The sequence below is a fragment of the Penicillium diatomitis genome, assembly GCF_028827545.1.
Source record: "Penicillium diatomitis strain IBT 30728 chromosome Unknown utg000003l_segment0_segment0, whole genome shotgun sequence".
In the NCBI taxonomy this organism is placed as follows: domain Eukaryota; kingdom Fungi; phylum Ascomycota; class Eurotiomycetes; order Eurotiales; family Aspergillaceae; genus Penicillium; species Penicillium diatomitis.
Genome location: NW_026623175.1, coordinates 1,326,513 through 1,342,828, shown reverse-complemented (window position 1 = coordinate 1,342,828; position 16,316 = coordinate 1,326,513). Strand labels below are relative to the sequence as shown.

Sequence of the window (16,316 nt, the reverse complement as noted above, 5' to 3'; positions counted from 1 at the left end):
AAGAAGGAAGAAAAAGAAGAAGGTCTTGGGAGAGGAGTTTAAGTGCAAGAAAGATGGGGTGCTTTCCCCGGCGGAGTTGCGATGCAATCGATAAGATAGCGCCGAGACTACCGATAAGCCTAATCAGCTCCGACCTCGTCGGAATTTTGCGCCACGGCAACGCTTCTCGCCGACTCCTAACACCACCATACTGGGTCCATGCGCCAACTGTCGATGCGATGTTGTACGAATTGATTGCCATCGTATGTGACCCTTCTTCGCATATCATAGACTCCCTTGAAACCAGATACTAAAATGTGTCAATCCGCATGCAGGTCCGCCCCGGCAGCCTCAACGAGGTTCGCGAGTACGTATCCCTCAAGCTACAATCGGGCCACACCTTTTCGAATCACACTCTATGAAATAGATCATGAACGCTGATTCTTCCTCAAGGATTGCTCGTAACGCAGGCTTGCAAGTCATCCGCTCCGGTGGCGTTGTTCGTGGGTTCACCAACTGGGGCGCATTCCGCCTGCCCAAAGTCACTACCAAACATCAGGCCCGATACAGCGAGGGCCATCACTTCATCATGCGTTTCGATGCTTCCGGCCCAGTTCAGTCCTCTATTCGCCGCACGTTAGGTCTGGATCCCCGTATGATCAATTTCTCCGTCGTCAAGCTTGGCGATAAGCTCGAAGAGATCAAGGATATCGATGGCAAGGTCGAATGGAACAAGACTCGGAGTATCGCGGACTCCATCTAAATGCAGTAAAAACATTCGTTTTCGCATTTTATTGGAACTGCTCTTACACGATAGGCCTGACATTTGCTCTCCGTCGCCAGTCGTCCCCGTCGTGTGGACATGCTCCTTAACCCGTCTTCCAACTCTTTTTGTACCATTACGGCATGGACCTTTCGCACTACTACTCGAGCACATGAGCACTTCCGGCGCACTTTGTATATCACCCAATTTTCTTGTTATTTGCTTCATATCCTCCTCTACTTTTTACGTAGATTGCTTCTTCTGCATGGGTCTTGTCCATTTTGTCTGCGACCCGGAATACTCTTGCCTAATATATCAGGCCAGTATCGAAGATGCACAGGCACAACATCAAAGTGGGCAGTGGGCAATGCCTCCTAAACCTGGAATAGGGCATGAAATATTGGAGTTCTGACAGGACCTCGCTACGTATTACCACCTATGTATGTAGATCTTGGTGTAATACTGATCATTACGGGTATCTTTTACCCACGTGCAACACCTCCTTTGTAAGATCTGTTACAGATGAAGTTGGAATATATCCGTAGCAACACGTGACCTATGACGTGGAATCCACTAGATACCTCAGGCCAGCGCACCAGTCCGGCGGCAATACTGCCAGCTTATTGCATCGTGCACTATCCGAGGACGAGAGTGCCGTTGTTTTCTGGACATTGGGCGACCACTTGGAACGCTCCTGCACCCAACAACGACTTGAACGTTTCGAGTTTGATCCCTCAATCCAGGCTATGCAGGTCTACTTAATGTGACGAACATCATGCACAAGATATTACTTTTAGTCTTCATCCATGGGTTCAAGGTATGTCTCTTCGCATCGTGTTCAATAAATGCTGCTCTTTACTGTGATGCCGACTTGTGTGCTCTTCAATCTTTTTCGCGGAATCATTTCAAAAAAGGCTGACTCAAATGATCAAGGGAGGGGACGACACCTTTGCCACCTTCCCAGAGAAGTTACGTACGGTAGTGAGCAAGGCCCTTCCAGCCATCAAAGTGGTGACTGCTGTCTATCCCAAGTACGAAACCAAAGGGGATCTAAAAGAATGTGTAGCACGCTTTCGAGACTGGTAAGACCCTGCGTACCCCCGAAATTTCATGCATGTATGGAGCATCAACCAATGAACTTTCCGCGCGGTCCAAATCAGGCTGCAAAACACAGTCATCGACCTTGAAGTCGCGAATCAGACTGCATCCCCAACTGTTGATCCATCCGTTCATGTCTTCTTAGTCGGACATTCCATGGGAGGTATTGTGGCTGCCGAGACACTGTTACTACTTGCAAGTGAGCAGCCCATACCTTCTGCGACCTCATCTTCATTGTCGCCAGGAGAGGCCGAAGGAGAAACGCCGATCATTGAACCGGGCACGTTCATGTTCCCCCATGTCCAAGGCGTGCTCGCCTTTGATACCCCATTTCTAGGTATCGCGCCAGGCGTTGTGTCATACGGGGCTGAAGGCCATTACCGCAATGCGACAACGGCCTACAACACTTTCACCGAAGTTGCAGGACTCTTCGGCTACGGCAAAGGTTCATCGAGCAGTGCAGGCTCGATGCCACAAAACGCAGCACCTAAGGCTTTGCCTGCAAGTGCCGATGCAGCAGAGGGTCCGTCTTGGCAGCGCTGGGGCAAATACGCCATGTTTGCCGGGGCAGCTGGGGCAGTGGCAGCCGGTGGTGCCGCCGCTTTATATTCTCAGCGACAAAATCTGACAGCAGGCTTCACTTGGGTATCCTCTCATCTGGAATTTGTGGGATGTCTTGCGCGGCCTTCGGATCTGAAGCAGCGTCTCGAAGGCTTGGTGCGGGTTCAAGAAGATCGCGGAATCAAGTCCGTAAATTTCTTTACCTGTCTAGGACAGGGTGCTGGAAATCTGGTCGCGGAAAAGCAAACCGGCAGGACTTCATTCAGTCAAAAGATCATCCGATCGAAGAACAGGACCTTCTGTTTGCTCCCCGAGGAAGTCGAGTACGGCGACGGCTCGACAACGCCAAGCCGAACTGGCCTTCAATGGTCGAAAGCCGTGAATAACCAGGCCAGTGACGAAGTCCAGGCTCATGTCAGCATGTTCTTACCGAAGGACAATCCAGCTTTCCTGGATCTACTCAGCGAAGCATGCAGAAATCTAGTATCGTTCATCGACCGAGGCTGGTATGATTCCTCAAGCGGACCAGCGGATGTCGAAGACCCCTCTCTGCCGACTGGACCGGTGGATAATTTTGTCTCGGATGATGATGTCGTGGTCGTGGAAGGCAAGCGCTGAAACCCAATGCCTTCAGGCCTCAAAATGAGTGTCTAAGCTCCCAATGGGACGGTGAGGCTTTCTGCAGAGAATTTGAACCTCGAATACTGGCGAAACCTTCGCTACGTTACTCTGTTCCCCCGAATCGCGGCTCACACGCCAGAAGAGCACTATTTCAAGTCGCCACAACGGATCTCATGAAGCGCATCATTCAACAGGGACGCGGAATTGGTTTCGACTCCAGTATCCTGACAATTCAGAAATTTTGAATTCTTTTTTTTATCAATCCTGAACCCATGCGCGCTTGAGCGCAACTTCGGCACTCAGAAGGCAAGACTTCAGCCTGCTCTACATCGGGTAAATATTTCTCCGCAATCGATGTTCAGGCGAGCCTACTTTTGTCCGGTGAGAATGTGGCTGACGTGTTTTTAGAAAAGGTTCACTAGCTTCAGATCAAAACGGTGATTACCATCACCGGAGCATCAGGTTCCCTTCGTTGAACTCGTCGTTCTGTTCGGCTCTCAGAATAGGACACGGGCCTCTCTGATATCGGACCATTTGCCACAGCACATCAGAGATGTGAAGTGTCAAGAATTGACGAATTATCTCTGAATCCGCTGTCACGAACGATAGTGGTAGAGCTCGGGCTCGACATGATTGTGAACATTGGATAATAGTGAGGTAGCTTTTTATGCACACTGGTTCCAAATGACTCGGGATATGCCGAAAGGTAATCGTCGCGGCGAGATTCATCTCAAAATCCCTTCCGTGCTTTATTCCCAAGTAAAGAAAGTTCCTCCCCATGGCGCAGTGCAACTTCCCCTGCCCAGATCACTTTACGCAGCTTTACCCGTGTCATTTCAGAAAGATCCTGGATTGATCAGCCTGAGCGAGGGGCGCTCCAAAGGAATAAAACTGTCAACGCCCACGACAGGATTGAAGGACCGACAAGGTTGTTCATCGCATTGTCTTCAAAGTATGAGCGACTGCTCGTGTGACATCCATGTACAATCAGCGCATTCGATAAAACTTTAGATACCAAATATTCATTTCAAGTGGATTGCAGTAAGGCAGCCGCTCAGCTGGTAATCAAATGCTCGAAAAAAAAAACACACTCCCAAAATGCATTATGTGTAAAAAAATCCTCCCAGAGTACAGTGTTGGGGAACAAGAATTTAGACAAGAAGATAAATCACCGCATGAGTCAGAGTCAGGATGGTAAATGACTCAACACTACGCAGACGGACGTCAACATTCAGTAATTGTGTCCGTATACCGATTGGCGCTGGTGGTACATGCTTGGAGCATACTCGGAATTCGTGTCTTGGTACATGGTCTGGCGTCGGTCATCCTCGGCAAGGAGTTCTTTGACTTCCCACGTGTTAGGCTTGACGCCCACTGAGAACTCTAGATCTTCCTTTGTGATCGAGTCCCAGAACTAAAGCCGATAGTCAGTATGAGACAAGAAAGGGATTTTGAAATAATGCGATTGTGGAGGGTCTCACCTTGTATACCATCATCACGGCCAGGAGGTTGCAGAAAGTGGCGAAGAATAATCCATCCAGATAGTGCTGGACGTTGGTGCAGATCGTATCGCTGAAAGCATACATCAAGACCTGGCCAATGATAAACACCAACAGACCGAAGGCAATATTTCCCAAGGGCCAACGATCATCGAGGGTGTTGGCGACTAGAAGAAGTTGCATGACAACATAGATTGCGACGGCAATGGCGTTGAGAAGGTAGAGAACGATGAATAAGCCCATGGTATGGGTGGGGCCTAGTCCACCCCATGATTTGAACGTCATGAGGGCGATGACAAAGGTGAGAGCGAACATGGCGGCGGAACTGATCCGCACGAGCCATACAGAGAGTGTAGTTCCATCCTCATACAACTGAAATCCGACGAACCCGTTGACGAGCAGGCAGGCGCAGAGAGCGGATGTCAGGCCGCTTTGGACTGCCACAAAATAGGGGAATGGGCCACTGCGTGGTGGTACCACGCCTGCATCGATGACAAGTGTGAAGATGGTGAGAGCCAAGTAGATATAGAAGAAGGTGACAATCTCCTTGCGGCCTAGGGGAAAGCAGTCAACAGTTTAGCGCATGATTCTAGATCTCGAGCTATATCTGCGATCAACGGGGAAGGCTAACGAACCGACAGCGGTGAATTTGGATCGAATGTGCAGGATCATAATCACTGTCATTGCAAGGGCGATGATGTGCATGAAAGAGGCCGCACCCTCGAAGATGACAGTGTTGGCAACCTCAATGTTTCGCGCGTAACAATTTGAGACGATGCCCGTGGCCCCCGAGATTGACGACGCTGGGCCTACGAGCAGGCACAGCGGCAACGGGGTCTTGTCGCATATTGAGTTGAAGTCGCCGAACCCCATGATTTGTGGCCGTCGATATGCTTATGGAAAGGCGACAGCGGAAAGGATGAAGCAGTTGATCTACCTTGAAATTGGTGGGCGGTCACAGAGTCAAAGATTATTGTCGAACGGCCGTCTCCACAACAACGGGGGGGGGGGGCGTTTGATGTGGAACAGCGGGGGATTGAAGGTGCGCTGCAACGTATTGGTCGATGGAGAACGAAACGAATGACGATGGAGACCCCAAAGTGACGCAGCTCGTAGAAAACTCTGGATAATTGTCGAGATCAGACGTCAAGCTAGTTGTAAGCGAGTGGTGCAACCAGGCGTGAACGATCACTAACGGCGGTAGTAGGTTCGAGACTTCTCCTTATCGGCGAGCTGAACTGCAGAGATCAAGTCACGGGATCCGATCGTGTCCCGTACTCTGAAGAGTGGGTACACTGGGGATTGCTCATGTGGGTTTCTATTTTAGGCCTGGCGGCTGAGGTTGAGTCCCACGTGATTTAGAGATGGTTCCTGAAGGTTGATGACGGTCACCTGAGGCTAACAAACTATCCGAAGTCAACATCTGCTTGCCAACTTTATATCACAACATGAAGTCTTCCATCATTCATGAGTTATGACCACCCATTCTTTGTCTGCAGTGCACCAGAATACTCAATCATAGCACTGCCTTGGGTTGTCTCCCTCAACAGGACTCGGAAAGAGACACACTGTGCGCTCTGAAGATTGCCATGTGCAGATGGGAAATTCATCTTGACCAGCCAGCTCAACTGAGTCTGACTCATCAACAGGATTGATAGACCGCTTCCATGCTTGGTTGACCCAAAGAGTCAACTGCGGATCATGCTGGTATCTAAAACTACTACTGTGGCCCGCACGGCAGATCAAATAGCTACTAGTTGGTTCGGGCTGTAGGATTGCAACAATCATTGGCACGTGCATGGGCTTTACAGGTTGTTCGTATTGTCTCCATCGTCAGCTAGTGTCTCCCGGACGGGGCGTTCTTCTTCTGTCATTTGCTCGATCACTGGAAAACTATACCAATTCGGAAAATTCTCCGGATCGCACTGCCAAGCTCCATTCATTTGCAGAGTTGGCCGATTTTTCTCATTCCAGTCGACATCTGTACCACTACCTATGTGGCTAGATCATGCAGAAAAGCTTTGGGTATCACTAGGCTACCACAGCATGAGGCCAGTCAAGTGAAGGCGAGGATTCCCATTGTCCAGCATACCCTGTTTTCCCAGCCCTGTCCTAGCATGTGATGGGCAGATTTCATCGTACGAGGGGCGGAAAATATGAAAACACCGCCGGACGAGTACAATCAGGCTATCTCATGCAAACGAAGCGCCACGTGTGAGTAGTTACACACTGTTGGTCGAGATCACCAGGGAGTCATTACCCACCAACGGCTTTTCAGGCACACACATTGTCGATCTTCCAGAACTGATGGTATTTGCCGATAGAGGGTCAAACATGGGAGGGACGCTACTGGGGGTCAAGGGTCGCAGATCCCTTATCATACCGGATCAATTTCCGGTCGGCATTGCTGGGCGTGCATTCCAAGTGAACATTTTCCAGATGGCTATTGACTGATTGAGTGATATTTACTTTTTACCAGTTCAAGCCACCAAGCACGCAGACAAGACCCGCTTCGCGGGTTCACCCAGCTTGCACTTATGTGCTTGGTACTTATGCAGCATCTTTTGGTCACTGGTCTGCACGGAACCGTGAGTCCAGCAAGTGAAGCTCGAGGTGTTGAGATGAGTAGTGGCAGTCATAATCAAATTCCTCTTCCTCGGTCGTGCTAGAGCAAACACGGGTCACCACCTTTCTTCGTCCATGGAATTACAGATTGTGTGAAACTGCCTCGTTCCAGATGGAAAGTATGAAGTTATGAAGGGCCACTGTCGGTGTAGTATTATGGAGGCCCTAGTGCTGTGCTAAATTCCGGGTCGAGTTTCAGAAAGCTAGCTACTCCGAACTTATTACCAACCAGCCAAAACTTTATTTATCTGTCTGTTTTCTGGTCTCGGATTAAAGAGGAAAAAACATCGAGAAAAAAGAGAAAAGAAAAGAAAAGAAAAGAGAAAGAAAAAGAAAAAGAAAACACAATTGACGACACAATGACTGGGACCGGGCCCCTGTGCTTCTAGATCATCCCCTTCTTCCTGCCCTCCAGTTTGAAATTCAATTGATAGACTTCTTCGAGACCTCCGTGATGAATGAGTTTTTTCTCCCCTCATAGATTTGCAGGCCCGGTAATCTCGTCAATCTTCGGGTGGCTTGATGGCACCACACTGATTCGAAAACCCTGATCTATGATCCCCGTCTCGACCTACGGAGATAATTCCAGAACAGGATCAAGACTTCTGGCATTAATTATGAACGTCCTCCCTGTACACCCCGAGCCCCAAATTTCCTCATCATCTTGTGTTGTTGTCCTCAGAAAGGATTCAATCCCCTACACCATCAAACTTTTACCACCTTCCTTCATCCGACGCCCTTCGACGGTGTTCAAATTCACACCGTTTCGTGGCCGAGCGTTACCCTCAGAATCGACGAGGTCCGTCCAACTTCAGCATGTGTCACTATTTCAAAAATTACTATATCTACAGCACCTGCCAAAACCCCGCCGCCCATTTTCTCCGGACCAACCTTGATGGCAACAAAGAGACTCGTTGTGCCGATGGGCCGCATGATCGATTCATCGTGATTGTGGGCAAATGTCTGCTATGTGGGCGTTGACGCAGAGACCGTCTCCATTTGCTCGCAAGCTCAGTGCGATCCAGATTAGGCTTCGGCTTGACACTTTGCCGCCAAACCCCATATCGGGCATATGGATCATTCCTCCTGGTTGATGCCCAATTCCATCCCCACTGCCAGGCGAGAACGGTCCAAAGCTTCCCCTTTGGATACACAATGGCCACTTCTTACATACAATTTCTGCGGCGATCTCGTCACCGTCTCGATAGTCGATCATCGGACTACACGAACCTGTTCAAATCGCCACTTTCCATATGATCGGTGAAGACGATCTGCAACCCCATTTCCAACACGAGTTCAATGGACGGAATGAGGACATCACCCCCATGAAAAGCATGCAAAGAACACCCGGGACATGCAGAGGAAAGAGGCGGAAGCAAGAACAGAAAAACACCAGGTCACAGGCAATCAATGGCTGATCAAGTGGATCAATCCTCCCAGTCGGTCTTGATCGACGCGTGAACCAGACGTGTCGACCGAACGATCTTCTTTGGTCTGTCTTCTTGCATCTCTGTGGACTTGTGTGTGGAGTGCCGCCCAAGTTTCAGAGTTTTGAGCACGGACGACTCTCCTTGAATCCCAATTCGTCAATGTTACCAGACCGTTGCTTTCGACCTAAATGATCTCGTGTGTTGTCCGAACAATGTCTTGTAGCATCGATTCCGAATGGGGGAATGTATTGAACTTCTGGAAGAGTGGCCGCTTTACAAGTCGGCATTTCCGAGCTAAACAAAAACACACGCCCGCATTCTATGTATTGAAGCAGGGCGCTCAACGAAAACAATTAGCGCCATGATAGAAAACGAGGTCGGAGTCCATTTGCTCAAGGAACGGGATCTGGATTGGCTAGATATTGTAAGGTAGATGGAAGACTTTTCCACTTTGACTGAATTCGATTGAGATAGATTGTTCAATTTTACACTGCAATGCAATAGCTTGTTTTGCACGCTTTTTGACAGGCAAGGCGATCGACCAACAAGTGAGATTTAAGAGGCCAATCCATGTATACTGAAGTTTGAGAGTCCGACTAACCTATATACATGTGAATTGAACCGTAATGTGTACGGAGCAAACATCTTTCACATGTCTTTTCTCCGGGAGTTTCATGAACCAGTGGATCTGACCAACAGTAAATCAACGCTCTAGGCTGCAGCTGCAGCTGCAGCTGCCGCTGCCGACACGGATGCCATGCACGGACAAGGATTATCGGGAATTCTGCTGACGCGGGAAGCTTTCATCGTCGATGACACGGCAAAAGGCCCCAGATACTCGGAGCGTTTGAAGTAGTAGCAGTATCCGTACGACTGGTTATCCTTTGATTTTTCATGCTCCTGTTAGCCCCCTATGGACCTGATCTTTCAGCGTACATGAGGGCGATACCCAGGCGGTATCACAGCGCCCCAGTAGTCCTGAATTACTAATATCACAGTGACTGAGACCCCAAGGCCGTGCAGCACAACGTATGCTAATGATGGTGTCTTAGCCTTTCTCGGTTGATGGAGCGAAGGGGAATTTCCAGCTTCCAGTCGAAAGTACCGATGCTGCTCGACTCATGCGCACTGCCACTCATGCGTAAGACGCCAAGTCTTGACCCGCCCCCCCCCCCTCAAACCCCCGTCAAAGGACCCGTGCATGCTCGGGGTGTGATAGTGCGTACATGTCCGTCGATGCAATGGCTGGATCCGTGGCGTGGCCGAGTGGAAGTGATGGAAAGAGGGGGCGATGACTGACAGGATCACCTCGGTACCTCCTGGGAGGGGATACTTCGGGCCAGGGCAGGTTGGGTGGTCGTCAAGGTCCAAGCCAACCTCTCTGAAGATGAGACAATTCTGGCGCCGTTCTTGGGTATCTGCCCGGTACTTGGTAAAATGCCTTTGGGACTGTTGGATGACGTTGTGTTATCCTGTCGGGTTACAGTCTGTATAAACAATTGATCACGGCAGTCTTGTCCAGGATTATCGACCGGAGATGAATCCCCTACTCTTTGAAGCAGCTAACTTAGTCTGACAGGAATGAAAGCTGCCTGCGAATGGATCACTAGGTCTGTCTGCAACTAGCCACGCTTGTTGAGAAATTACTAATATCCAGCGATTGTAGACGATTCCCGCGTTAGCCTCCTCTTAGTCCACGATTGGACCCGATACATGCCATTTATACTAGGAGAATTCTAGGACACTGACTCGTAGCGTTAAGTCTTGGCCGGTTATACAATCCCACTCCAATGAGAACTTCCATCCGAGATACCTGCAGACGCATCTTGATCCGATGCAGGATGGAGCTGGAGGTCGGGAAATGAAATCGACCGGGTTCTCAATCTAGACCCTCGGTGGTCACTTGTGTCGGACGCCCATTCGAGCAGCCCGTCTCTCCCAATCTCATAGATCGTCATCTCAAGGCATTGTAGAAGGAAGACCAGTGGCAGTAGAAAGGTTGAACGAAGTCAGATGCACTTTCAGGAGTAGTGAACCAGAATCAATTTCCCTTGCGTGAGGTACATATCTACGATGCCTCCGCCTTGACTGGTTCAAGAATCTGATCAATGAACTTCAAAGACAAACACCATGATCCTGCGTCTTCGTCTCAAGGATTGACCGCTGGACTGAAAAATTGGTCGGCCCAGCTAGGTACCGTACATTGTTCGGGCTTGAAAGTACATACCCATGGACCTCAGTCATAAGCAGTGGATTCTGCATGTACAGTCAATGCCTCCAAAGATGTTACGCAAAACGAAATATTCCAGATTTCCTAGCTGCAGCAAGCACCAAAGCACGTTCCAATGCAAAAGCAATTGACGGTTCTTGCTTCAAAAGGAAAGGTCTTCCAAGATGGTATAATGAACGGATAGGTACCTAGCGGTAGATCAACACCAAGGTACAGGCTGACGGCTCTACTAGCCGATTCGGGGGCGAAAACACGACGCAGAGACTTCTTGGCCCGGTCTGGCGGCAAGAAAACGAGCGAAGGAAGTCACTAATGCAGTCGTGCGTTGCGACGCTCAATGAATCGAGACAAGTCATCGCAGTGGCCTATTGGATCATCTTTTGCCTAGTGCTATTCGTGGGACCCATTATTCCTTTCTCTTGCACAGACCCCAGGAAAAGCTAATTGACCTACAGGGGAGGAAACCCCTATGAAAGTGCCGGGACTGGAAAGAGATGAAAGTCATTCAATCGAACAGCGTGTCGAACGCTTATTGGACTCAGACATAGAACCAATGGCGTCTTTATGAAGGGCGACGATAAATTATAGTCTGGGTCGTTGGCCCGAGCGGACTGGATTGTTTGCTTTTATCCCGTCCTGCAGCCGGACTTTACCGGCATTTGAATAACGAATCATCAGGAGCTGGGGGCCAAGATTAAGGAGATATTCCGGTTTGAAAGGGTGGATTAGCTTACGTGGTTTCAAATGAGCTCGAATGAGCTCGGGCGATGCCCCAGGACCCTTGCAAACGCACGGAAGCTGTTTCTTCCCGAGAGAGAAATCCCCGGATAACGGAAAAGAAAAGAAAAACACAAGAAAAAGACAAGAAAAAGACAAGAAAAGAGTAGAAAATAGAAGCTTCCCTAGGGAGTAATAAATACTAACTAATAGTCTTCTCTTTTAGTACTTCCATTAGGTTTCAGATGACAGCTCGTCTTCTCCGGTAATAGTACACCAGGCCGTTAAATCTTGCAAGTGCAGAAAAATACTGTTCTGAATCCTGAGCCATGAAATGATGAAACCCAACGGAAAAAGCTATTGCAACGTCGTTCCGTTCGGAAATTTCCGACAAACTGACTCAGTGAATCTGGAGAAAGCTTGGCACTGAGTCATATCTTAAATCAGCTGATGGCAGGGGCCCTGAAACATGTGGGCCTCTGGATGATGACGGTCACTGTTGATGGAGACTGGCCTCCGAGAGGCCATTGTGATGAAGTGACTTCCTTCCAACGGTTGCTTCGTTCCATTCTGTCTTGAACAAACCAAGATAGGGGTTGAGTGAGAACAGAGGCGAAGAAATAGCTGAAATGAAATCGATTTAATGCCCTAGAGAGTACCCGGCCGGGGAAAAGAACGATGTCGCCGCGAGATCAAGAATGACACTGATATGAAAGGTCAAATACAGACTTCACACGCCAAAGGTATTTGTGATGGTCCGACAGAAGATGTGTATATAAGATGATTGACTACTAATGAGTCCTACCGAGCCTTAGGGTTACGAGTCAACAAAAAGGTCGGGACCCCTTCTTTCTATACCGCAGTTCTTCTATGACTACAATCGATCCTGTCACCGTCGTTCGGCATTGCAGATGCAGCTCACCGGTATATGCAAAGGCGTTTCCAGGTGAATTTATTCCACAGTTGAGATTGACACTTCGTGTTGTGCCTACCAATGTCATACAGCCCTTGAGCATCGTTTTCAAGCTTGAATAAGAATTGTATAGTGGGCATGCCGGGCTAATGGCCGCTAGACTCGTGGGTGAAAGGGAAAACCTTGCAGTCGTGTGGCATTCATGGGTAATAGGAAAGGATATCATAGATGAGTCGTGGGCGGTTCCATGAGCGCAGAGAAATGATGGAAGCCACGGAAGTTTGACATATTGCAAGAGAATCGGCTAGGCGGAGATCGTTTCATTTCCCATCGTTTGCTGGACCCTTGTTTTTTCATGTGGAGAAAGCCCAACGAAAGTATTTTCTGATCTGAAATTGGCAGAAATCGAGGGTTTGTCCATTTGAAGGGACAACCGCAACTCGAATTTACCCCGTGATCCATATAAAATAGTGGGTCCGTTAGTGCAGCCCCTGCATCATTTCTATCAATTGCAACGCGGTCTCAAGATGGGACCCACAATCCGATATGGTGCGTGAAAGGCTAATTCCTCGTCTTTCATTCATCCATTGATTAATTAGAATATTCTCAATCCACTGTTCTACATGGTCAACCAGAGCTTCGACTAGGCAGGCGAGGACTGAGGATCGCCGCTTTCTGGTCGATCTCAGCGGACAACTATCCTTTTTGGGGAGGGAGCGTTCAAGGTCCGCGTCAGCTTGTTTGCGAGCATCTGTTCTATCTTTGATGGGTGATCCATCGTGGGTGGTAATTGATGTTGACTTACACGTCATGGAAATTGCAGGATTGGTCAAAGCTGATGGTTACCTCCAGCTTGAACAAGAGTGTGACGATCACAGAGATCAATCAAGCTTGTAATCGTGTACGGAGTCAGGAGGTTTGCAAGAGACAAAATTGTTTACTCCCGACTTCAGGCCGAGGTAAAGCAATACTGTCCGGCATCTAGATACTCGAAAACACTTCACTACATCAATGTCATTGGATGGCGAGGCGAACTCTATCAGGTATGTTATTGATGAAAAGTGACACCAAGCATCAACAGAACGAACATAGGTCGAGCCAGGACAGCGTATCAAAACCGCACCTGCGGGTGAGTCGCAACTTCCGCGTATTTGTTCAACGGCGGCAGAGGACTATATCTCGGGCAAGCCTTACTAGCGACCCTTGGAAACGACATACTCGAAAAATCACCAAGACGAAGACTGATCCTGGACGAAGCTCTTTTGCGAGAAACGGGCTGACCCCCAAGCACCTCGATATTTGTAATGACTGGAGTCTGCTGCGACGAGGCGTGTGAGATGCTGATCAGACTGCACAGGTAGTAGAAAGACTCCACGCCCTCTGCCACGTCGTATTGGCCTTTAAAACTGCCGGCCGTTGCGCTTCTCAAATGTGCCGACGCTGGCAAGGTTGGGTTCCGAGAACATCGGGTTGTGTAGGAATGTGATCGATCAATATGGGCTGCAATCACTGCGAGTTGTTGGATAATGGTTTCTGTGTCGCTGAGCTGCGTATATCTTCGGGATGATGGTCTTGCGTGACCTTTGGGAGATGCGGTTGGCTGTGTCTCTGGGTTTGCATTGTGCTCGTGTGCAGATTGTACGGTGCAGATTTCAGCTTCAGCAGCGTTGGTGTGTGTATTATCCAGACTCCCGCTTTTTGCGTCCGGCTTGATGTGCTTGGCGATAGACCTCACGATGGCTGCGTAGGTATCACGAGCCTTGCGAGATAATGGCGATATCATGACTGGACGCTATAGAAGCTGTTAGTTGTTTGACGTAGGAAGTCACGCAGTCTCGCAACTCACTTTTTCAATGTTTTGGAGGAAGATAGTGACAGACTTATTAGAAGCTTAAGTTCAAGGAGAGTGTAGCTTGGACGGTGTAATGGGTAATGAACGTTGGTAGAAAGCTGCCCTTTATCTTAATATTGAGTAAGCATGATATTGGATTTGTCTTCATGATTCAAAGACAAACGCCACGTCCATCCCAAATCTCCAAAAAAGGCCTTTCTTTACTTTTGATTGTATATGAAGATGAACAATCCAAACAAGCCCCGGGATGGAAACCTCGGTTTGACCTGATCAGTTCAAATCAAAATACATCCACTCCCGCCAACATCAGTATCCGTGTAAACGCGCGCCGGGCCGCGGATGTCAGGGCTTAGACACTTCCGAGTCGACCTCAATGCAATAAAGTTTAATTCGGACCCGCCCGTTTGTGGGGGTCAGGTTGTCAGTGAAATAAGGTAACCATTGGGAGATCATCACAGCAGATGACAGGTCAGAGCGGGTAAGAAAATTCAGAACTTCAACCCCCGGAAGACCTTTCGACTTAAGATACCGAAGTTTGTAACTCAAGAGCTGACATTGCGTCTAGCCGCGGCGGTCATGGTCCCAGGAAGAATTACCATTACCTATGTACCTGCGTCGTACATGATTCTGTACGAGTAGACTTTCAGACACTTTATTCTTATGCAGTATGACCGGAGCCACGGCTGGATGAGAACGTCCAGTTTGCCAGGAAGGAAATGACAACAATCGGACAAGGTTATTAACACACAAGACTTGTCAGCTTGATAATGAATCGCATTTGTGTAATCACAGAGTCGTCAAACACGACTGTATAAATGCTAGAAAAATATCGAGAGAGCGTATGGGCAATGCTCAGAGCCTCAAGTCCCTGAGTATGGGGGTTTCCACCCTCCAGCTTTCTTCTACTGAGTGGGATTGGGCTCCCGCACCATACAATAAATCTATATGGACGCCACCCGAGATTCCAAAGTTAGCCAAGTACTGCAACAGTAAAAGAATAGCTTGATCAACCGCAGGCCTTGTACATACCATGCAAACATCATCACCATCCCGACATTCCATTTCTTTCCTCATTTCGAATCCCATCTTTTCATAGATCTTCACATTTGGCTCTTTCTTCGAGCTTTCAAGGTAGCATTTCATCCCCTCCCTATCAGCCTTATTTGTGACCGACTCAAACAGCCTCCTTCCAACACCTCGACCTTGCGCTTCGGGACTCACTGCCACAATGTTGCAAAAGTAGTACCCGCGTGGATCGTCCCAGATCGACTTTTGTGCCTCTTGTTGACGGTCTTTCCAGATCCAATACCGGTGGGTGCGAAGACCACCCCGACCGCCATAGCGGATATTTGTGACGAGCTGGCGCCACGATAAGACCCAGGACTGGTACCATGAGTACCAGGATTCTGGCTGGGATTCCTGTTGCGGAGCTAACCAGCATGACACTCCGAGAATTGAGGGCGAGGCACTGTCGGCGCCGGTGTCCTTGGCAACTTCGAAAATGGCATTTTTGATGCCCCAGCGACACCGGGCTGCTAATGAGTCGTAGTTTCTTTGAGGATTGAACTAGACCAATACCAGTAGTCTCTCTGGCAGTGTAACGTCCAGCCACGACGACCGCGTTACCAGAGAGAGCCAAAAATGTCAATACGGCTTGAACTAGCAGGGTGAAAGTTCGCGGTTTGATCACTGGCTAAGAGCGAGCTCCGAGCCAATATTCGGAGATGTGGTTCAGACATACCGAAGACTTGTCAAACACCCAGTTGAAGTAAGGGTCGTCAGCGAAGGCTTGTTGAATGACCTCGACTGTGGCGGGAATATCTTCCTCGGTCAAGGGAACAACTTTGATTGCCATTTTCGTTTCTTGTGCTCAGGTTGGGTGAATCGCGGCTTTGGTTTGATTGATGGACTCGGCAAGAATCTACGAGAATATAGAAAGATATTGAAGAGAATGATCTTGCGAGTCAGTGTAGTTCACAACAGCCTGAAAGTTGACTTTTGTAAAGGCGGTAGCGTTGGATTCTTGAC

The 16,316-nt window shown here is 48.9% G+C and overlaps 4 protein-coding genes across 4 annotated transcripts; 2 read left to right on the top strand and 2 right to left on the bottom strand.

Moving 5' to 3' along the window:
• Positions 1-218: 218 nt before the first annotated feature.
• N7539_002684 (mitochondrial 37S ribosomal protein bS6m) lies at positions 219-742 on the top strand (the record flags this gene model as incomplete). The annotated part of the gene is made up of 3 exons (XM_056932287.1): positions 219-242; positions 315-346; positions 433-742. The coding sequence occupies 3 exons, from the start codon at positions 219-221 to the stop codon at positions 740-742; spliced, it is 366 nt and encodes a 121-aa protein (XP_056792246.1).
• Positions 743-1,517: 775 nt separating this feature from the next.
• Positions 1,518-3,019, top strand: N7539_002683 (esterase/lipase family protein; the record flags this gene model as incomplete). Its single annotated transcript, XM_056932286.1, has 3 exons — positions 1,518-1,559; positions 1,676-1,824; positions 1,903-3,019. 3 exons carry the CDS (start codon positions 1,518-1,520, stop codon positions 3,017-3,019), a joined length of 1,308 nt encoding a protein of 435 aa, XP_056792245.1.
• A 1,234-nt stretch (positions 3,020-4,253) lies between these two features.
• Positions 4,254-5,394, bottom strand: N7539_002682 (chitin synthase export chaperone; the record flags this gene model as incomplete). The annotated part of the gene is made up of 3 exons (XM_056932285.1): positions 4,254-4,436; positions 4,504-5,075; positions 5,157-5,394. 3 exons carry the CDS (start codon positions 5,392-5,394, stop codon positions 4,254-4,256), a joined length of 993 nt encoding a protein of 330 aa, XP_056792244.1.
• A 9,746-nt stretch (positions 5,395-15,140) lies between these two features.
• On the bottom strand, positions 15,141-16,143 carry N7539_002681 (GNAT family N-acetyltransferase; the record flags this gene model as incomplete). The annotated part of the gene is made up of 3 exons (XM_056932284.1): positions 15,141-15,269; positions 15,318-15,854; positions 16,030-16,143. 3 exons carry the CDS (start codon positions 16,141-16,143, stop codon positions 15,141-15,143), a joined length of 780 nt encoding a protein of 259 aa, XP_056792243.1.
• Between the last annotated feature and the right edge of the window lie 173 nt (positions 16,144-16,316).